This window comes from Chelmon rostratus, chromosome 14 (assembly GCF_017976325.1).
Source record: "Chelmon rostratus isolate fCheRos1 chromosome 14, fCheRos1.pri, whole genome shotgun sequence".
In the NCBI taxonomy this organism is placed as follows: domain Eukaryota; kingdom Metazoa; phylum Chordata; class Actinopteri; order Chaetodontiformes; family Chaetodontidae; genus Chelmon; species Chelmon rostratus.
The window spans coordinates 4,265,220-4,288,600 of record NC_055671.1 but is presented as its reverse complement, the minus strand read 5'-3'; the positions used below and the strand labels follow the sequence as shown (position 1 = coordinate 4,288,600).

The following is a 23,381-nucleotide window of genomic DNA, read 5'->3' as shown; positions in this document are numbered from 1 at the left end:
TTAAAGTGGGCACTAGATTATTTCTTGTCTTTTCTTGCTTGCTTGTCAAAATGCACATACTTTTATGTATATTCCTGAATAAATCTGCGTTGAGTCAAACGTCTATGAACAGAGGCTCCAAGAAAGCCCAGAGCTGATTTTTTTACCCTGGGCCCCCTTCACAGGTGAATCCGTCCATGTGCAGATCATCTCTGGGGACGTGGAGGCACTAAAGAACACCAAATCAATTAACTAATTCTGCTTCCAGAGAAGTTTTTTGTGTTGAGTCTTTCAGGATAGAGGGTGTCTGATGCTGTACAGACTGGAAAGCCCCCCTGTCAGCACAGAGACTTCATTTGACTGAAGTCTCTGTGCTGACTTTGGTGTTAAAGTATCTGGCGCCATCTAGTGGCGAGAGGAAGGCGGCTTTATGGTCACGTGACTACAGAATGCGTCATGTGACAGAGTTGGCGCGGTGGTCTGGTTCAGGAGGAAGTGCAGAGCATGTCCCGGTGTGGCGGACCTGAGAGACGCGCTATGTTCCGCGTCCTGTGCCTGTTCGCCGCGTTTGACGCGGTGTGTCTGCTGGACAGCGGCATGCTCTTCCCCCGGGAGTCCCCCTCCAGGGAGGTGAAGGAGCTGAACGGCCTGTGGGACTTCAGGGCTGACAGGTCCCCCAACAGGAACCAGGGCTTCGAGAGGGCATGGTACAAAAGCCGCCTGGCAGAGGTGAGAAGACAGCGGCTCTGAGTAAACAAAGCTTGTGTTTGCAGGGTGGAAAGTTCCTGACTACAATAGTCCTGTATAGTTTTGAGAAACTGTTGGACTTATTTCCATTTCCTTCATTGTTACACAACAGTTCAGAGGGAGGTGTAGGTGTTATTTGATGACCCCTCATCACAGGCTGCAGCCTGAGTGTGGACAGTAGATGTGAGCTGTAGGGTGATCCAGAAGAAATACAGACACAGAAAACTGTGTGTAACAGAAAGATATTTTTATCATTATTCCTTCAGTCATCTTGTGATCCCTCAGATTTATCCTGTGGGGTCTTGACCCCCAGTTTGGCATCCACCCATTGTCACAGGAGCAAAATAAAGACCAAGTCCTTATTAACTCCATTATTAATTGTTGTTGTTGGTGTTGGCTATTATCACCAACTACAGACTCACTAGAGTACAGCAGATCCACTGTTAGAAATGAAATGTTGTCCTTTCAGTGAGTTTTATTCTCCGTAGACGGGCCCAGTGATTGACATGCCAGTTCCTGCCAGCTACAATGACATCACACAGGACCCTGCGTTGAGAAACTTCATAGGCTGGGTGTGGTATGAGCGAGAGGTGGTGGTGCCTGCCCGCTGGGCCGCTGATGAAGACATAAGAGTGGTTCTCAGAGTGGCAAGTGCTCACTATTTTTCCATCGTGGTGAGTACCATGTGTACCTTTCCAAACCTCTCCAGACAGGGTGGAGAAATAAAAGTAATCTGCAGCAATTATTGCAATTTTGAAACATGACACTCATCCCTTTGTACTCACCAGATATGTAATGATGAAGCTAACTGGGATTCACTGTCTTTACCTTTTGCAGTGGGTGAACGGGGTGAAAGTGGCAGAACATGAAGGAGGCCATCTTCCTTTTGAGGCTGAGATAGGCAGTTTAATCCGCAAGGACCCAACTGCGCCGTGCAGGATCACCATCGCTGTGAACAACACTCTGACTCCGCATACGCTTCCTCCAGGAAGCATCCAGCACATGGACGACCGTACCAAGTAACCTCGTTGTTTTTAGCTTTCATTAACACACTGACTTGACAGGGAAGCTTAAATTCGTTTATGTGCCTGCTTCACTGAAGCAAACTAACTTTGATTTGCTTCGATTCGCTTGTTTAAAATCATTTATAGTTTTTGAAATATTCTTTTTTTTCTTGAAACCGATCAAAACACTTTTTAAAACATCTTTTCAGTTTTTGTCATCTAATTGTGAGAAATGGACCCCGTTATTCCGAAACTGACCCTTCAACTGCTTTCATCAGTTTTACTGATGAATTGTAAGAAAATACAACCCGTTGTATTGATGCTGACACTTCACCTGTTTTTATTCAAATGACATTTCAGCTCCTCTCACCACTTACATGCTGTATATTTCATCTAATTTTAGCTAAACTCACCCCCTGTCTTTACTACCACCTCAACTGACACTTCAACTCCTTTTAGGTGCTTGAACGTCAACTCTTTCTGCCATACAAATACATTTAAAACAACAATCTTCATTTCCAGTGTATTGAGGGACAGATGTTTTTCCAGTTTTCTGGTGATTCCAGCCTTTTCTAGTTTGATGTTGTATTTTGGCAACAACAGTAAGGAAAATGTCATCACTCAACAGGTATCCTGATGGCTTCTTTGTGCAAAACATCTACTTTGATTTCTTCAACTATGCTGGCCTACATCGGCCTGTGGTGCTGTATACGACTCCTAAGGCTTACGTGGATGACATCACTGTGGTGACCGACTTCTCGGATAACACCGGTAAATGAATCCACCTGAATAAAGTTAACAAAAATCACAAGAGCTGGGTTTCTGTTGTTCCTGTGCTTTTTTGTGACATTGTGCAGAGTGAGGGTTTGATCTGTGTTTCAGGTGTAGTCAAATACAAGGTATCAGTCCAAGGTGCTGCCACGGCCACACTGAAGGTGTCTTTGATAGACAAAGATGGCCGCAGCGTGGCCTCCTCCAGCGAGCCATCTGGAGTGCTCAAAGTGGTAGATGTCAAGCTGTGGTGGCCGTACCTGATGCATGAGAATCCAGGTTACCTTTACTCCATGGAGGTAAGGCCGCATGTTTGCACACATGTCAAAGTGACTTTCTGCGCACATTTCAGGTGCAGTCGACAGGAGTTTTGCCACTGCATGTGTGAGAGGAATAAGACTGTTGTATTAATGTTTTATTAATAATAGTCGGTCATTATAACACTGAGCAATGTTTAATGCACTTGACAACATATTTACCTTGAGGAAAATCACAAGACTACATCCTTCAGCTTGTGTTCAAGCTTAGGTTAGGAGAAGCTGATGTATATAATAATACAATAGGGTAAAAGTACACAATCCTGCCATCATAGTTATTCTGTAAATTCACTCAAATCAAATTACCAGGGATTACTTTAACAGTGAGCAGACAAATAAACTCATTGTTTTTATTCACTCTTAAACATCAAACTGGTCTTTCTCTTTCTCATACCTGTTGTAACACTGTGTTCACTGGACTCCTGCACTCTTCTCTTTGCAATGTCTGCTGAAACAGATGTATGGAAAAAAATGTTTCTGATATTTTACTTTATCATATAGGTTCGCTTAATAGCATCTGATAAGAGCTCGCCATACGAGGATGTGTATACTCTACCTGTTGGCATCCGCACAGTCAACGTTACCAGCACCCAGTTCCTCATCAACAACAAGCCTTTCTATTTTCATGGAGTGAACAAACACGAGGACTCTGATGTGAGTACCACCAGAGGGAAGCAAAACCGTGACCAAAAGACTCATTTAGGTTTGAAGCGACAACTCTGTTACAACAGAGCTAACATCTACAGATTCTCTTTCCTGTGGCTCAGTGACATTTTGTTTTCTAATAACAAACAGGGATTCAGTAGAAAAAGTGGATCCAGTCCAATAATCCAACCCCCCCTTCCCTTCCTTCCCTTCCTTGTGTTATAGATTCGAGGTAAAGGCTTCGACTTGCCTCTGATTGTCAAGGACTTTAACTTATTGAAGTGGTTGGGGGCTAACTCGTTCCGCACTAGCCACTACCCCTATGCTGAGGAGATCCTGCAGATGTGTGACCGCTATGGCATCGTGGTGATTGATGAGTGCCCGGGGGTGGGCATCAAAGACATGTAAGTGTCACAGCTCGCATGTCTGCGACCTTTGGGTGCTGGGTGAGGGTTCAGAGTGGTCAACACAGTGAACATCATACTGTATGAAGATAGAGGACAGGCTTACATGTGGTGCTCTTACAAACCTCCTGGCTGTTATTAAATTAGAGGGACAAAATAAATGTGTGAGATGCATCACGCTGTTTAAGTTACGCCTGCCTAACACAAGTCACATTGAAAGATCAAAGTGGCAGACGGACACATGCACTTAGATAAGATTATAATAACAATCCTTCATTATCTCACTGAATATGAATGTATGCACACAGTCTGCAAACAAAGTGCCGAAACTGAACTTTCATTCAGAAAATACATCAGAATAAAAGATGCATATCCTCAACAGCATATTGAAAGAATGTCCTAATAACTGAGAGTTAGATTGAGTTAAAAAGCTAGTTTCAATGAATTGTGAACGCTCACATGCAGTTCACTTCAGTAAGATTTTATCAATGACAGTTCGGCATTGCAGGAGGAAACATACAGAAAGCTTCCCCACTTCGCAGCATCCCTGTAACTCTCACTGTTTGTAGGACATGTTAGCATTCAGCTCAAAGCCAGCCTCACAGAGCTGCCTGCATGGCTGTAGACTTTAAGCTTTGTCATTAACTTGTGTCAAAATACCTGTACCATAGATACATAGAAAAACAGACATTTTAGAGACAATTTTGGATAGTTTTCAAGTCTACGTCAACACTACACCATACTGCACAATAAATACTCAATTTAGTCCCTGAAAAGATGATACTCACTTAATATGAGAAACTCAGGCTGCTGAAGTCTCATATTAGCGTCAACTGATCTTCATCATGCATTATTGCACAAACGAGGACTATGAATTTAGTCCCCATCTCTTCCATTAGATGTGTGTTAGGAAGAGATCTCCTTTCAATGTACATTTTGAGAAGTGGGTATAGTTTTAAGGCGGGCACCTATCCTGTTAGGCTCAGCATTGAGAACCGAAAGAGACGTGAATACACTAAAACATTGTCGTTGTGAAATAGTTTAATGCAAGACACAGAAGCAGAAGACGACTTGTTCTAAATCTGCGACTGATTAGCAGAACAGTTCTCACTGCTCTTGCCTGGTTTGAGAAGAGATAACCTGAAATAACGTGGTGGGTGTGGCGTGTTGGGTTTTATGTGCCTTGCCGATGTAGTCTCAGTTTTGGAAACGCCTCCCTCGCCCATCATCTGGATGTCATGGACGAGCTTGTACGTCGGGACAAGAACCATCCCTCTGTGGTCATGTGGTCGGTAGCCAATGAGCCGGCCTCAGAGATGCCTCCTGCTGAATTCTACTTCAAGTGAGTACCGGTCATTTTGTTTGGATGTGAAGAACTAAATGGACTCATGCTTCGAATATTTGTTCATACACAAACTGACTGTTGACTCATCTGCCCCTTCTGGATGCGAGATTGTCCACTTTCTTCTACCCCCAGTGTGCCACTTATCCATGCCTTCAAGTTCTAAAGTTGAATGGGGGGGCATTTTTAGCTTTATTTGAGAGAGACGAGAACTGGGCTTCCAGGATGTTCCTGACAGCTTTAAACTGTAAATGTTTCTCTAACAGAAATACTAGTCCATCTATCCATTTACTCTGTATCCATACTGTAAGTGCAAAGCTGTCCTGAACAAAGTGGACACATGATTCTTGGGCACAGACTCGTGCTTTGTCTCAGCTCTAACACACAACAAAAATATAACAGTGACATTGTTGTGAATATATAATATTGTAATCATTAAAAACGTGCAATGTCATCATCTGAAGGTGCTTTTTGTTTTTCCCCACAGGACCTTGATAAAACATACCAAAGACCTGGACCCTACACGGCCCGTCACTTATATCACAGACAGTAACTATGCCAGGGACAAAGGGGTGAGTTTCTACACTTCACTTCAATATCAGTGTTCCTTTGTGAAAACCTGCACAGCACATTGATTATTTGGCAAGTTTATTGATTGACTCATTGGTGGTATTTATTTTGTTAAGTAATACAAGTATTGTGTATGTATGTGTAAGTATATGTAGATGTATAAATATATAAATATGTATATATGTAGGTATGTATGTGTATATATGCACACACACACACAAAAACATGTGACTGAATAAGCAACATTCAAAATGAAACATTATTTGTTGTTCTTAATTAGGTGTTGAACACTCTGACTTCAATAATCTGCACTGTGTTGGCAGGAAAACACACTGTCAGACTGTCATTCAAATGTTGCTAAATCCTGATTGGTGCAGAAGTTAGTGATGTCACCTGTGAGAAGAACACAGAGAAAACAACATATGAAATAACCACAGCTGTTACAACTTTAGCAGAACACAGTCTGTTCATGTAGGACCTCATCATTCAGAAATCATACATATTGTACAAGTTCTACAGACTATTTAGGTGTACTGATATTGATTGATTGATATTACCAAGATTAAAGCAACCATAAGTGAATCAGATAAAGTGCCTGATGGGAAATATGGGAGTACAAGTCAAACTGTCAAGGAGTCCTGCTGAGCTTCAGAGCTTCATCTGTTCAAATTCCAAAGCTCTTCTTGACCCAATGTCAAACTAAGTTGTTGACATGTCTCAGAATTGTTCACATTCCTGTGCTGTGAGGAACATCTTTCAGGGTGTAGTTAGTAGCTTGAAGGTACTGATTAGTTTGCAGTCACTAATTTGTGAAGGTCTCTGGCTACATACATACAGTAAATACAGTACCTCTTAATTCAGTTTTCAAACTGCCACCCCATCGTTCTTGATATTGAAAAGTCTGAATTGCACCTCTAGAAGTCATGTTTTGTCTTTTATCTTGTCCGTAGGCTCCCTTTGTGGATGTAATCTGTGTAAACAGTTACTTATCCTGGTACCATGATTCAGGCCACCTGGAGGTCATTCCCATCCAGCTCAACACTCAGTTTGAGAACTGGTATGGAAAGTACCAGAAACCCATCATCCAGACTGAATATGGAGCAGATGCAGTGTCAGGGCTCCACAGTGTGAGGATTCATGCACATACACATGCAGTGACCCGACTGCAGTGCACAAGCAGTTGTTTCACATTTTGTTAAATTTCAGTCGCCCCAGTTAAGACATGTTAATACAGAGGGTAAGAAGCTGTTTTTCACTCTCCAGGACCCACCCATAATGTTTACTGAGGAGTACCAGAATGTCGTCCTGCAGAGCTACCACAAAGTGTTCGACCAGAAGAGGAAGCAGTATGTCATTGGCGAACTCATCTGGAACTTTGCCGACTTTATGACTGCACAAGGTACCACAGCTGCAGACCCAAACTACCCGTACCATCACCACTGCTGTCATTCCAGCTAATTTCCCTCCATGAATACAGTTTATTCAGGGTTCTGTTATTTGCGATAGACAACCCGTTTTTAGGCATAGGCCAGCTAGATGGTCAACCAGGGCGCCACCAGCTGGAGAGGCACCACATGGTTTGTACTGAACTTCACACGGTTAATCTTCTTATAAAAGTCTGTCACAGGCAGACCCTGTAGAGGGACACTCGTTTCCTCACACCGCTGTGTCGGAATCATGTAGCCTGTTATTTCATTTCAGAATAATTCCACGCCTCCACCAGGAAGATTCACAATAGATTATGTGCACAGGTATGCATCAAGTCGAGTCATGTTGTAAGCAGTAAATCTGGAGGTTTAACAAAGGAGAAGTTTGCAGTCTTGACAGGAGTGAAACACTCCTTTCTGTCTCAGCATTAACAAAATACTGAAGTTTAGAGATGTGTTTCTGCTGCAAAATACCCCTGAATTAGATGCAAAAGGACCACTCTGCTGTTTTGTGAGTGCTGGGGGTGAAGAGAGTCTGACTCGATCCTGTCCAGACCTTCTGCAACAGATCACACTGACATCTCTGTGGCTATTGAAGAAAACACTATCAGACACCATACGAAACATAACAGGACACCAGCAGGTTTTATTTTCTCAATGCAGAGCTGTTCAACTGCAAAATATTTAATTTGCTTCATGAATGTGAATGCTTGCTTTTACAGTGTGCGCTGTAAATTAGACAAAAATAGAAGATTACAGTAAATATTCAGTTCTAAGTCAAAGTCTCATACACCAGGATACGTTGTAACAGGGACTGACCAGAAGTTGAATGAAGTTACATTTGAAATAATAAAATGTTCAAATATTATTTATCATAATGAAAAGATCAGTCCCCCAGAGGAGCCAGTGGACATGTCCCGGCTGTAGAAATGGTCAATCAACTTGGGAAGATTCAGTCGGTGCTGGATCATTTTTGCATTGTTCGACTCTCCAGGAAGCGTGTTAACAAGGTTCTTGTTGGTCCTTCTCGTGTCTGCAGGGATCACCCGTGTGGTGGGGAACAAGAAGGGCATTTTCAGCAGGCAAAGGCAGCCCAAAGCAGCAGCATTCATCCTGAAGGAGAGGTACTGGAGACTGGCAAATCAAACAGGCAGACTGCCTCCTTGGACCAAGTACCCATGCCCACTGTGACACCCGCCAGCTGGGACACGCAGGCTCGAGCCCGTGAACACCGTCGTATGGAAATGGCTGGTAAAGATCAGTCCGTTTCTTGAGGCAGTTTGCTGAAGCACAAATACAACATGTCCTTTGAAATAATGTCCATTTGTATACATGAGGTCTAACCACCATGAAACACAATTTAGCAATGCTATTCCTGTGATCCGTAATATAAACATCTAACACTAATCAGTTTGTGTTATAAGTCTCTGAACATAAAAGCAGTTTTTGATATTTTGATTCAGGTGCCTGATCAATGGTGCAATAAACATTTTCTAATAATAACTAGGAATGTGATATATTTTCCTTTGGACACACGCGAGTGAGTGTGTTGCCGTGTATTTAGCTGTTACAGGATATTCTGCACGGATACAGGTTTTCTTTGCTTTCATGAAACTGTTGAACAGATCAGAATCGTTCATTAGTGATTAGTGCAACCAGCCTGACTGTGTTGAATGAGAATTACAATGCTGAATCGAACCACAAAGGGTCTTTATTTTTCTATGTGAAAATCAATAAAAAGAAAAGGTGAAACACGTAATGAAGACACAAGTTTTTTCAAACCATTGTCGGTATTTTCAACATTACTTTTGCAGTTATGTAAAGCACATTGAGATGCACTCTGCAGTCTTTGTGCTGTTTCCACGAGTCACTGTGGCTGAACGTTTCCAAAAACCCTAAAGGCTGAAGTGATGTGTTGTTCGTTGATGGTGGCGTGACTTCAAACTGTTTTCAGTGACTCTGCTCATACACTCATCACACGAATGACCTTTGTGTTACAGCTGGACAAATGACGAATATTAGATCAACTTTAGACTAATTTCAAACATACAGGAGCTACAGGAGCAGTACATTTACTTAATAGATGTCAGTAACTGTTACAAGACATTTTATGAACACTTATCATAACAAACATGAGTGAAAAGCAATAAAAACAGCCCTTTTTGGATTTGGTCCTGCTGTAATTGACCTTATTAAACAGACTGAGTGTTTGCCAGAGAGGACTGAGCCACAGTCACTCCTTTTAGTCACGGTTACAACAAGGTTCACTCAGCAACAGGAGAGATCCTCTATATGTTCACATCTGGCGTTTAATGTCCCGTCACATAAGGTTGCAGTTTGATAGCATTTTATTGCATCTGCATCCAGAATTACTTCAGCCATGGAATCTGATTCTTCAAATTCCTTTAATCCCTAAGGTAGGGATAACTTAATGATATTCAAACTATTTAACCCCAACCATTGCCACATTTAGGGAAATGAGCTAAATTACTACACAAGTGCATTAATTGGCATTATTCTTTGCTAATAAAAAGGAGAAGATAAAAGATTTGGTATCAGATGAAATAGAATGAGCTCAAAGGGGCACTCTGTTTTTTCACTCTACTCGCCACGAGTGTGCTCCGAAGCCTGTGAAAACGGCGGTGTGGTCATTTCTGTTGCTTTGAAGGAGCTTTGCAAAGTTTAAAACATAACCTTGATGATGTCATGGGGGGTTGGAGTAGTACCCAACTTTATGGAAGTGCAACGATTAAAACCTTGTGTACCCCTTTAACAAATGGTTATATGAACAACTTGGAATCAGACCAATAACCGCTATTGAACATCAGTCTTAAAGATCGGGTTCACAGTTTTTCCCAAGTCTGTCGTAAAATAATACTCATGTGTCCTTATGAACTCTGAAATGATTTTTGTGTGCTGTTATCATTCCTCTTTTCCATACTTGCCATTAAAAGATCCCTTACTAACAAAATATATTCCAAAGCTTACCTGAAGTTAATCTGAGGCCTCAGCAGTGTATGCTCATTAAACAGTAGCACAAAGAGCAAAATTGAGTAATTAAAACGCTAACCTTAGAACATATTTAACACAGAGAGAGGACTGTGGATTTAGTTCCCCCTCAGTGGAAGCAATCAGGAAGGGACAAACACAGTGATTATGTTTAGCAGTTAGTTTTCCTGGAGTCACACTCTTACTGTGTCTCTAACAGCAGTTCCTCTCATTTGAATAACTTAAACGTGACAGGTAGTTTTAGAGGGAATGTTTTAATGGTAGATCATTTCCACATGACAATGACACAATTAAAAATGTTCTCATGTCAACCTTTTTCCACAGTTTTCCCTTAAAGTAAGCTGGATTCAAACAGATTATTTTTTCTGCACCCTCCTACCATTCATGTAACACTTTTCCATGTAAGAAAATACAGCATTTTAAAACATATTTGGCAATACAGAAGCAAACCCAGTAAGTTTTCCTCCACAATGAAATGTAAGAAACATTTTATGCTGACACATGGATTCCTAGCCCTCCAACCCCTCAACTTTTTGTTTTAAACTAAAATAACCCAGAATGTTAACAGTCTATACAGCTAAAGGGCGTAAGTAATGATGAAAAAGAACATTACAATCATGTAGTTTGAACAGAGTGTATTCTTAGCTAACAAACATGTCCTAGCTAGACAAAGTAAAGATGACAATTATATAGTGGAGTTCATGAAGGAAAAAAGGAACAGCCATTGATTTGACAGGGCATTTTGTCTGGTCATTTCTGAATGGATATTTGCACCGAGACTGGATATCAAATCTTTGGGAATTACCAATTTATCAGATTACATTTTAAGGAAGGCAAGCAGAAGTGCCTGTTACAGTTACCATTCTTCATTTTACAAGGCTATTACTGTTGCTCGTCTTTGGCTCAAGGCCTAGTGATCAAACAGAAGGCACTTTTGTTGGCATTGGTGATGCAACTAACATGGCAGTTATACATCAGGGCCTAAATGAATATTAATGAGAATGCAGTATCAATCATTTTGACCTTTTTGACACTAAAATCATCACACTTTTGACCCAAAATCCAAATTCCTGACCCATTTCTTTAAAGTAACTGCACACATCTAGTGTAATAGGCTTGCATATGACCTTGATCATGAACATAGTAATCGGCTGCCTACTGTACACTTGTCAGTTCTGAGGTTGACGCTCACAGGACCCTTAGTTGTTTCCACAAAAACTAGCAAGTTATGCCAGTCGGACTTCTTTAAATAAAAACTTGTGCGAGTGAATCCATTGGAGACTTGTCTTATATGTGAATGCACAGGCTTTCCCAGTAAAAAGACAAAGACAACACAGTGTGGTTGCTAATCTTATTCTGAGTTGAGAACAAGTACCTGATGTGAGCGTGACACGGCAACACTACGTGAGGAAGATCTTTAAGAGGACTTGCTCAGAAAGGATGCAAACATTTAGAACATTCTATGGAGGACCATACACTTTGTTAAAAGGACTGGACTGGTGCTCGCATGTCTTTGCCAGTTTACCACCAGTCATGTCACTGTAACATAACTGCCGACCATTTTCCAAAGCAAACCATAGTATTTAATGACTTTGTCTTCCAAGCAGCCATTGGTTGCCATTCTTGTGTATGGCATGAAAATCAGCTTGCAAAGATTTGAAAAATGCTTAAAGGGAAACTTCACCAACTTTACACATCAAAGTCTTTTCAGTCTTGTGGAGAACAACTCCATATGTGACAGAAGTTGTATAAAGCCTGTGTCTAAATGTCCTCGAGTGATGTCACTTGAGTCAGCATTGGTTGGGGTTGAAGACTATAAGTTTGAAAATAAAAAAGTCTGGGGGTGTGGCGTTAGAAAGAAGCGAGCTTACCAGACCTCTGTAGCCCCCTCCACATCTCTGCTTGAGGCTAGCTGCTCAGGGCTACATTAGCCACTACTAGCGTGACACACCCGAATCTCCGAACTGTCAGTGGTCGAGTTGCATAGTGAGCAATGCAGGCGACAGGTTTTGACAAGAGAGAAGAATGCATGAAATAAAATACGACACTATCTCTGGTTCTGCTGCATTGATTTTGATGTTATGGGAGTCTGATGCTAAATCTGGAATATTCTTTTAAGGTTATCCATCGGAGTGTAGCTGAAGTCCAAATTTGGCTAACAGGTCGCCAAACTACTGTTATTACTCCAACCCAAAGGATCAGTATGGACATCGTGAACAGGATATATGATCTTCACAGTGACGGATTAAGTGATGGAAGCATCTCTTAAAATTTATATCATCTCATAGTGAAATGAATGTAGGGAAAACGATTTCCAATATACGACACATGCTTTGGAAAATGGGTAACAGTGATGTAACACTATATATGGTAAGTAAATGGTTTCAACATGCATGAACAGTTTCACTTTGACAATATCCTGGGGAAAAAAAAACAACTACCACTTCAATTTCCATTTTCATACACAACCGTTGACTTCATATGTCATCACAGGAAGTGTGTCACTGAAATGACTTTCCTGACAGTTGACAACCCTCACCCCAGGAAAAAAAAAAAAAAAATTTCAAGGAGAAATTCTAAATGGGATGGGGCATGGAGACTAGCTGTGATGGAAACTATTAACAAGCTGGTTTAACATCACAGATGAATCACATTGTTAGTTATTCTACCACTGGTTTACGTCTTTGACCGTGTGTGTACGATTGTCTGCCAAAATATGCTTAAAGCCAGGAGATAGTGTACCATGCGTCTGACAAGTGGGATGCTTTCATCGGTGGATTCTGGATGGAAAACAGACAACAGTCCTTCTCTGTCACACTGAACTGAACTGAACTGACAATACTGTGGATTTCTAGGAAAGCCACTACAAGCTGTGGCTGCTTCCCCCATACTGGGATCTGTCTCTGTACAAACCTTGCTATGTTAGACCAGCCACTTAATGACAAGCTTCAGACAGAAAACCATCAGCAACCTGGATGTCTTTTCTACTGGCGCAAACATCCCACAAACTCCACATATGGCTTAACATACTGTTTCCTCTCAGAATCTCCCACCTCATGTCAACAAAGCACGACATCCTCCGAGCTTTGTTCACATCCTGCTGATGAACTGTAACTCAGCTTGGCAAGATCACCGTTACCGTTCGATTGACATCAAATGTATGCAGGCTGGACAGTGAACAAAAGCTCGATGAACATTAACACGAGTGAAACAGCGAGATAAGAGATGCTTCTGCCACCAGGCCACTCTACCCATGAGCAGACAATCACAGTGTAGCAGCCTTTGCTACCTCATGAGACTCTATTAGGGAGGGAGAAACACTTCACTGGTATCTTCATTTACAAAACTGTGATCATAAAAATAAAGCCTTGGACTTGTGACAATAAAACAACGAGCAAAACTGGTGTTAACATGACATTACACCCACCCACCCACCGACCCAAAACAGTTCAAAAAAAAAAAAAAAAAAAGGAAAAGAAAAGGTAATTCACCTTAACACTCCTTTAGGCACATAAGTCTTTATGGATCCCACTTGAGTGGTGGTCAGGAATGCTTTTCACAGAATAACCAAAGAAAAAGAGTGAGGGTGCCTCTATGGGAACTTGGTGAAAAGAACCTATAGTTCTATACTGTTTCAAAGACTTGTGTCTGTGGCTTCTGATGAAACAATCACCACATACAAAGAAATCCACACAACTCTGAACTGCATGCCTGACCAGGATTACAGGACGGAAGATGTCCCGGGCACATCTTCAGACTCCCCCACCTAGCTGTGACCTTGATCACGTTTTGTTCCAGATTTACTGATGTTTTTTTGTTTTGTTTTCCTTAAAGGTTTGTGTCAACACTAAATCACAATCTAGCCTGGAATATTGCTCAGCAGCTATTTACAGAATTGCAAAAACAAACAATCTGACTGATCTACACACAACATCTCACATTGTCCTGTGTTTGTTTTTAGTGGTCCTCTTCAAAAAGGAACATACTACAAAGTGTAAACATGACAAAAAAAACTATTCTGTATAAATGTTAATCGTTCTGCCCCCATCCCCACCCTGCCGTGGAACCTTATCTGCAAACTGAACGATAACCCAATGAGTGTTTTCTTTCTAATTTTGGGGCCCTTTATTCGGCTCCGGGTTTTAGTGCAGATCCGCTGTGCAGTAATAGGACCTTTCTAACAATTTCAAGTAAACCCCTTTAATGTCCTGTTTTTTCTTCCATTCTGCGTTCCTTTTTGTTCAAAGGAGAGCTGTCCTCCATCGTTCTGTATTGTGGCGTTCTGCCTCTGCTTGCTCGGGTTGATGTGTTTGCCCACGCGCGCACACGCACACGCACACACAGCCAGCCCCTTCCTTAAGTGAGTACAATGTTAAACAAGGAAAAAGAAATTAAAAGAAAAAAAATCATCTTTCACTTACAGATCCTTCCGTGTTTGCAACATTGAGATGTCAGGCCCAACATTTAAGTTAAATTTCTTCATTTTTTTTTTAACACACAGCAGAATAAACATTGTTTGGAAGCAAGGTCTCCTGGTGGCAAGTCAAATGTTCAGAGGTCACATTTCTTTTTTTTTTTGTCGTTGTTTGTTTATCATATTTTTCTTGCCGTTCTCGACAGCTTAGTCCTGCTTGGCCTGAAGCTGCTGCTTCCAGGCCTCATTCAAGTAAACCAGTCGCTTGTAGTTGAGAATAAAGAGAATGAAGTTCAGCGCGTATGTGGTGATGCAGATGATACAGAAGTCCTTTAGGACAAAGTAGAGGATGTAGCCCAGGTAGAGTGAACCCACCACCGACAAGATGGATGTCGTCATGAGAATAAGGGCGGCCATTGCACTGACAGTCATTCCTACGGCAAGAAACACAAACTAAAGCTTAGACAAATAGCCATACAAAAAGACACAGTAACCTGATGAGTCTGCTGAGCTTTCAGCCTCAGACACTTCTCTGTTTATGTTAGCAGCATCCTCGTGATGACACACGCTGAATAGACTGGTCATATTACTCTGTTGTCACATGAGGTGTAGTCATAGTGCTAAGTTTCTCCACTGTGCTGGTAATATTTCACAAGGTCTGTAACAATTACAGCTAAACAAGAGATGATCAAATTATTTCATGTACCTCATCGTTAGGCAGTTTTCCCCTCTCAATGTGACCTACAGTGTATTTGATATGAACCTTGGATTTAGCCATTTTTCCTTAAACACTGTCTTGTTCCAGTCCTGGTTTCTCTTACTGAACACCCAGCCGTACAGTTTCTGGTGCGTCGAGTCCCACAGACTGACAGCTCTAATGCTGTTTAACTGTAAGGCATGAATAAAGTGCATATCTGAGGGCTGCGACGGCTCACTGTGAACCTCGGAGGTGTCAGTGGGGGTGCTTGATTTAATATGTTTCAGTCTGAATTAATGTTTTACACATCATCAGTTTCAATGATGATCAAAATGACGTTCTGGCATGCATGTGATGCAGTGGGGCCCTGTGGTGGAAAGTAATAAGTGCATTTACTCGAGTATTGTTCTGGATAAATCTGAGGCGACATCACATTGACTACCCGACTGTATATAAAGTAGGTAATCCCACCTTTATCAGCTGCAACATTAAAGCAACATACACATTAATGCTTTACGTGATGGTACTTTAAGCATATTTTGATGCCAATACCTTTTTTAATTTTAATAAAGCAAAACTTTGACAGCAGGACTTTTACTTGGAACAGTGTGTCTGCACTGTGGTATTGTTGATGTTACCACCTGTATTCCACCACTGGGGGGCCATATGGGTGGTGTCATCAATCACTACCAGACATATATATATATATATATATAAAGGTGTCGTAGTACAGGAGAGCTCTTTTAGAAGGCGAGATAACCGGAACACGTTCTGACAATACATCCTCTTCTAGGGGTGGATGATATGATGATATACACCATGAGGTGACATGCATTTGTCAGTAGCCAAAGATTTTGCTGTGACGTTTATGCCCTGTGACTATTAATATCACTGGGTGTATGAGGCCATTTATGGATAATGTCGCAAATCAATAAACAGGACTGCTTAATGGACATATTGTATTTTTATTTCCATGATTTTTGCATTCATGTGATGAAGTACTTATCCACATGAAGCACCCACCCTAAATTGATTTACTATAGCGTGATAGTTTTCCATACTGTGATACAAAATGACACATAGCATGATTTTATCTTATCATTTTATCTATATTGCCACCCCTATCCTCATCTTAACACTAATTTACAATAAAGATCAAATATAATGAGGAAAAGCCAAAATATTGCATTAATTTCTACAGCAAAGTCCTTTTTGACAGCAGTCCCATGCTGTACACTGGCATTAGTCAGAGGTTAAATCCTTGGTTATGCAGATTCTGGACTCATGCCTGCTGACAGACAAATATTGGACAGTCCAAGGCCACGAGAATAATGAAAGTTCTGAAACTGAGCGGTCTAGCTTTTAATATGGAAATCTTGAGCCGCTGTGACGGTTTGCCGTAACTGGGCTTCTATTGTGTTAGTCAAATGAGTGGTAACTGCTGTGTCTAAAAGGACCTCTTGTTCTGTGCCAGTGCCAGGTGGCCAGGGAAGCCTGCAGCCCACTCGGCAGGCAAACATGTCAAACCAGCATGACTGAGTCAGCAACACCATCAATGTACTGAGGGGAGGAGAATGTGACTGCAATCAGATGTAACCAAAGGGGGCGGGGGGCACTTAAAAACAAGTCACTTTATGATCTCTCTGATCTGTCACTGGCAAAATCTGACCGGGACAAACACAGCACTAATAAGAGTCAAAGTTAAAAGAATGGAGCCACTATCTGTAGAGCAGCAATCAAAGCATTCTGACCACCTTGCTTAGTCTTACTCTTACGACACCGATATGTTATCACTGCTGACGTAGTAGAAATTAATTAGTATTACGTTCAAAAAACACAAAATATAGATGAGTTTCAAACAGTATGATTATATTATTAGAACATAAACAATATTTATATTTGGCCATTAAACATGATGTAGATGTTGAGTTAGCACTGGTTGCTAGTACAATAGCTAGAAAAAATTGTCACATGAATTAGAAATATGAGCAGATTACTCAGAAAAAAAATGACATCTTACCTAGTAAAAGCTGAAAGGCATAAAAGACAATCCCATAGACACTGTTGGGTTGGTTCAGTGCGCTGTCATTTCCAAAAATTGAGCCCAAGAGTCCAAATCCTCGACCCCACCTAGACCACACAAAGACATCAGCAAAGAAGGCAGGTGCAACTTCATTTCAGGAGCACAGAAGAAAACTGCGGCAAACCAAACAGACTGGATCACAGCTGAGGACCATCAAAACCCAGTGGGTCCCACTGAAGATGAAAAAATGTATACAACACTCAGACCCAGGTCTTCTCGATGTGTTTTTCAAGAACCAGCTGGGTGAGGTTTTGTTTTCAGATAAACTGTGTTACAGGCAAGACTAATTATACTTCACAGAGAGGTATTTTGGTGTACAGTGGACTACAGCTGCATCAAATGATTCTTTTATTCTCAACTCATCTGCAGATTATTCTCTCAATTAAATTGTCTTCCCCACAAAATGTCACAAAGAGTAAAAAAAAACGTCTGGGGTGATATCTCTAATGTCCAACCAACAGTCCAAAATGATAGTTGACAAATCATTTTTCTGTTGATCAACTAATAAATTCATTGACTAAACCATCTGGACTTTTTAGGAGAAAACAAACGCTGTAAAACAGAAAGAATGACTTTACTGCAATGGACAACCAAACTGACATGACCTGAGTGCACGTGACAGATGAGTGCACGTAAAAGACAGCCCCTGTATTGAGTTCGTCTGATTTAAAGAACTCTTTAAGGTCTGTCTCAAGAGGACGACACTTAATTTGCCTGAACTTCTGTGGCACAACCAGTGGTGCTGCCTGCGTGTTAATACCAGCCTGCTGTTCAGCACTATCTTTAAACCTTTGCTACACGAGGTCTCATTCCAGTAAGTGCCCTAGAAAACTGCAGCTTTTACCCTGCTGTGAAGCTGTTCGTCTTAAGTTTGTTGAGATTCTACCGTTGGCAAATGTCAACATCATTTTTATGTGCTAATAGATTCCTTTCAAAGAAAACGACAACATCCAGCACAATAAAAGACAAGATAGACGTGCATTCATGTTGCTTCATTAAAAAACAGTATGAGTTTCACTCAGTGGGAATGCACAACTTGTTCAACATGTTCAGTTAACATATTACTCTTCTCCATGTAGCCTGAAACACCCTCTCTACTAGTGCTGCAAGCATTTTGGGTGTGCAGTTAATTTCTTGCGTAACACATCATAACATGAGCAAAGTTTCTTATTATTTCTTATCATCTTATTCTGTTTTAGCAAACATCAGAATTTATTCAGTGTGAATGTTTTTCACTGCTGATTTGAGACTATACAGCAGCAGCATGGACACCAGACCTTTGTTTTATTTCTTCTCATTTACCACAACCACATGCCCGGTGGTGCCTCAGACTAACTCAACCACAGTTGACTTCTGAACACCATGCTACTAAATATTTGGGAAGAATGATGAAGGAGTTGGAAATTATATAAGTTTAAAAGCCCCTGTGCAAGTGTGCTACCATTTTAAATGTTTAAAAAAAGCATGTGACAGTCATCTCTATTTGTGCAATATGTTTAGCAATCTCATTTCAGCTACATTTTTGTGGGAGCTTGTTCTCCGGGTCTATAATAAATGATGGCTTCCCACATTGCAGACACTCATGCTTTCCATTACTTTCACAGCAGCAGATATCCTGGCTACTGCTTCAAGACTTTATCTTTAAATTGCTAAGCATTTGGGAAGGCATGCACAAAACAGCCAATTCAACATACGTGCATACAGTAAGTTGCATCACCAAAGACAGGATATTCACTTTATCTTCAGCCCTTGATGGCACTGTTTAGTCTTACATTCAGTCATTACTTTAGGGCGGTAACGAATTGATTATCTGACGATTTTCTTCAGAAATAATCGATTTGATTGCTCATCACAATTTCCCAAATGTGACATGAAATTGCTTCTTATGTCCAACCAACTGTCCAAAGCCCAAAGACTCCTCATTTACTATCATAAATGAGAAAAAAGCAGCAAATCCTTACATTTAAGCAGCTGGAACCAACAATTGTTTGCCATTTGTGTTTGAAAATGACTGAAACGGTTACTCAGTCATCAAAATAGTTGCAGATGAATTTCCTTTGCACTAACTATTCAGTTAACTGACTAATTGTTGCAGCTCTACATTCGTTAACTGCTTGTAAAGACATTCAGTCACAACTGGAAGAAGGCGACACTGTCCATAGTACTCAGACAGACAAGTCACTGACTCATCTTAGAAATATGTGATAACTCCTAAACAGGTTGCATTCCAGGTACACTGAGCTCAGGCTCTGCAAAAACTTTAATTCAGTGAGATTCAATAGCAGGGGTTAACTTTCATTAATAGTTGCATGCTCACAGTAATGCTGGAATGGCCACTTTACAGAATTGGTTTTATGCAAGAAATGTGATCGTAAGACTATAAAAGGCGTGTTCTGTTAAGTGACCGATCGCTTGCAAACTCAAGCAAACCAACTCTGGTATATTTCTGAAGGACGAAATGCTAAAGTACGAGTCTGGCAGCAGCTTCATCTGTGGAGCTTTGGCACTTTATCTGTGAGACTGTGGCAGCACTGAAACTTTCAGGTAGCTAACATTGTTCCAGTCCTCTCCACTGACCTCTGAGGCGGTTCTGTATACTGTCCCTTTAGGCAGGTAGGGTGTAGGGTTTAACCCCTTGGACTGACCGATAGCTGCCCGGTGACATTAGCACGACAGCTAATGACAGCAGCGTGACAGCTAACGTGAGCGCTAGCTACTAGATTTAAAAGTTACCCAATATTATCAACACTGAGCCAGCTAACCACCCCAAATCCTGATTCTGGTCGGCGGAATGAATGACTTCATGCAGCGACAACACACATACAACGATAACGTTAGACTGAGCAGGCTATCGTCAACTTTTGTGCTAAAGTTGGTGTTACCCTTACATACATGGAACACCCTGTGTGATCAGGTACCATCAGTATTCAGCAACTTATCAGTTGAGAATCTGACAACGCTGGCGGCTCTCTGATAGCTAACTGGCTAATAAGTGTAACGTTAACAAATAGGTTGCGTTAGCTAGCTGTTAGCGAAGTTAGCTTCATCCAGCTAGATAGCTATTGATGTGCTTATTGAATGATAAGATAAAAGTTAACTTATTTCAGGCAGGTTATTGGACTATCAGCCGGCTCGCAGCATGCCAGCAGTCCCAGTTTGTAGTTAGCCTAAGCGGTAGAGGGCAGCCGGCAAATGTTAGCCGAGTGCATCTGACAGTTTAAACCGCGCAGCCCTTCCCAGATTGCCACAATAGCAGCCAGCTTCATTGAGCGCTCTTTGCTGAATTCAAATTACCTTGAGCTGAACACTTTTGAACAGCTGATGGAGCTGCTGACGTCGCACATAGCCTTATAACTCGGATCCCGAGCCTTTTCCCTCTCGACGTGAAAGGCATATAGAGACAACAGGATGCCCAACAGGCAAACAAGAAGCCTAGCTATTCTTTCCCACCGAGGGGTGGACACTCTCAGGACGGGCGCCGCCATCACTCTCTGGCCTAGCTGGAGACACGCATACATACGCAGCGAGCTCGCCTGTGAGACAGAGCTGCGACGTGGAAAAGCGTCAGGACGTGCCACACTGTGAGGGGCGGGCCGCTGCGCCGAGGAACAAAAACCCTACAACAACACGGAACATGGCTGTGTGTGTGGACACGCTTCAGCCATCGAGTCTGTCAGCAAATAAACAACCTGCTTTATAACACTGCACATGTGTGCAGCAGCGGTTGAATGTAATTTCCACTGTGGTTTGCGCATCAACGAATACGCACAACAAGCCAGTGAGAGTAACCTCAGGGTGTGAGCGGTGTGAGCCACAGCCACCATGATTACCCTAACTTCATTGGATATTTATATCACAAGCACTTTTTTTTTTGCTTTCCAAAAATATGTTAGCAACGTTATTACTTTACCTATTATTACAGCTATCGTATGTTCCAACATTGATTTGATATGAGCTATTTAATTTTTCAACTAAAAAACAAAATGGGACATAAACATGCGACGACAAAAATACATACAGAGTGAAGTAGCATATAATAAAGCATGCATAACATTTTTTCCAGCACCTCATACTCAGTAAAGCATATTCAACATTTCCTCAGTAACAGCTAGCAAGTGACACACCATGATCACGTGACTCGGCGCTGTATATAAACACAGGGTGACATCATGTGTTTACTCGCGCTGAGGCTAGTCTGCTGTGAAGAACTGCACTCCGTGTCCTAATGGCGACAGATATGGAAAGATTTGTTTCCTTTGAGGAAGCATACTACGATCAATATGACTATTACAATCTGCTTGAATACTCGTGCCATGCTTGTGGCAAAGGGAGAACCAAGAGAGAAATCGAGCTGAACACAAACCGCCATTGCCCCGCAGGACACGAGAGGAAGATTGCAGAAAAATTTCACAACAGCCAAATGAAACGCAGGAGAACCAAGAGCTCGTCGTCTTGATGGCTTTTCTCGACGTTTACAGGTAACAATGAGCCTTTGTAGTCCAAAGATAGTGATTGTACATGGCTGGAAAAACGTACTTCTTCAATAATCGACCTTTTGTGGTCGCAAACACTACCTCCGGCTCATATTTACATAACCAACGTGATCCTGGAGATTAGTCAAGCAGTAAACCAACATAAATATGAGGTGAACAACCCCTGCTTTTGTGATCACAGTCAGGATCATCGAAGTCTATGCATGAAAATTCAAGTTTGATTTTCTGGGCCTATTAGGTCGCTCTGATAGGTGGAGCCACATGGATCAAGTGTTTCCTTTTGTGATGTTTTTGTGCCACCTATTCTGTTTGTAGCACAATAACATGGAACCGTGCTCCATGCACAGGCAGAATGACTGCTAGGATATTTGGATCCCATTAAATTGCAGCAGCTGTCAGCATAACTCAGGCCAGCACAGAGAAAAAAAAGGTGTAAACAAGTCAGCTGACAGAACATGAATGACTATTTATTCATAATTTAAGTCATTTTAAGGCTATGTGTTCACTGGTTGTTCTCAAATGTGATGATTTTCTGTTTTTGCTGATGTGTGTCATTGTCATTTGAATATCTAGAGGAATATGTCAATATGTGCTTTGGAAAATAGTGATGGACACATTTCATTATTTTATGACATTTTATAGACCAAATGATTGATTGGGAAAATAATTTGCAGGTGATGATAGATAATAAAATAACCTAAAGGTTAGGCTGCAAGATATGATTTGTGATGACAAATTCATTCTGATTTCCACACAGATCTGGACACAAGTTGGATTTCTGATTTTGACCGTGGCCAAGTGTCTCTGCCTTCCCTGACCCAGTGACTGGAGTGCACTGACACCGGGAATATGTCCTTTAATCAGTCATGAAACAGCTCTCCATTCCATACTCTACCCTGTAACAAGATCTGTGACTCAAGTTACAGCTGTGCAAGAATAGTTTGTGTTGAGCTATATAGGTCAGTCGTGTGTGCTTGATAAACATATATACTCATTCTGTGGGTGCATAAGATATTAAACTGTATTTTTATTCAATAAAAATTTATGTTAAATATTGTAAACCACCTTGGATTGTTTTATTTCTATTTCTCATAACTGATTCCAAAAGCAGTTTCCAGTTGATGTGACACAGCTGGTTTAGTTCTGTTAAGCGGGCTGCATTACAGATTTGTCACTGTTCTGTGTTTTTATAGTTTGTATATATAAGCAGAAATTATCCTTCCATCTGCCTCACTTGATCACTGGACCTGACCATCTTCCTGCTCTCTGAGTCTCCCCCTTGTCTGTGTCCAGTGTTTTCTCAGGGCGAATGAGGCACTGACGTCTACAGACAGACTATTTGGGGTTTCACTTGACTTAATCATATAAACTAAATGCAAATCACAGTGGCACAGCTGGATGGAACTGGATGATGAGGACTAAGCAGTGACAATTCAAAGTACTGACATTTGCAGGTAATATAAAGTGCACTGCAGTGGT

General features: G+C 41.3%; 2 protein-coding genes across 2 annotated transcripts; one reads left to right on the top strand and one right to left on the bottom strand.

Moving 5' to 3' along the window:
- Positions 1 to 463: 463 nt before the first annotated feature.
- Positions 464 to 8,965, top strand: gusb (glucuronidase, beta). Its single transcript, XM_041952270.1, has 12 exons — positions 464 to 708; positions 1,215 to 1,400; positions 1,564 to 1,745; positions 2,359 to 2,501; positions 2,613 to 2,800; positions 3,320 to 3,472; positions 3,689 to 3,867; positions 5,063 to 5,209; positions 5,697 to 5,781; positions 6,730 to 6,906; positions 7,043 to 7,178; positions 8,246 to 8,965. Exons 1-12 carry the CDS (start codon positions 484 to 486, stop codon positions 8,395 to 8,397), a joined length of 1,953 nt encoding a protein of 650 aa, XP_041808204.1. The 5' UTR covers positions 464 to 483; the 3' UTR covers positions 8,398 to 8,965.
- Positions 8,966 to 13,719: 4,754 nt separating this feature from the next.
- vkorc1l1 (vitamin K epoxide reductase complex, subunit 1-like 1) lies at positions 13,720 to 20,927 on the bottom strand. The gene is made up of 3 exons (XM_041952250.1): positions 20,704 to 20,927; positions 17,347 to 17,456; positions 13,720 to 15,063 (listed from the first exon to the last, which is right to left on the bottom strand). Exons 1-3 carry the CDS (start codon positions 20,925 to 20,927, stop codon positions 14,837 to 14,839), a joined length of 561 nt encoding a protein of 186 aa, XP_041808184.1. The 3' UTR covers positions 13,720 to 14,836.
- Between the last annotated feature and the right edge of the window lie 2,454 nt (positions 20,928 to 23,381).

Excerpts from the sequence above, each read along its gene's own strand:
- gusb (XM_041952270.1), top strand. The coding sequence starts at position 484 with ATGTCCCGGTGTGGCGGACCTGAGAGACGCGCTATGTTCCGCGTCCTG. Across the intron at positions 5,210-5,696 it reads CCTGCTGAATTCTACTTCAA|GACCTTGATAAAACATACCA; the intron begins GTGAGTACCGGT and ends TTTTCCCCACAG. Across the intron at positions 6,907-7,042 it reads CAGTGTCAGGGCTCCACAGT|GACCCACCCATAATGTTTAC; the intron begins GTGAGGATTCAT and ends TTCACTCTCCAG.
- vkorc1l1 (XM_041952250.1), bottom strand. The coding sequence starts at position 20,927 with ATGTATGCGTGTCTCCAGCTAGGCCAGAGAGTGATGGCGGCGCCCGTC. Across the intron at positions 17,457-20,703 it reads TCAAAAGTGTTCAGCTCAAG|GTGGGGTCGAGGATTTGGAC; the intron begins GTAATTTGAATT and ends TGTGTGGTCTAG. Across the intron at positions 15,064-17,346 it reads TGCCTTTCAGCTTTTACTAG|GAATGACTGTCAGTGCAATG; the intron begins GTAAGATGTCAT and ends TTCTTGCCGTAG.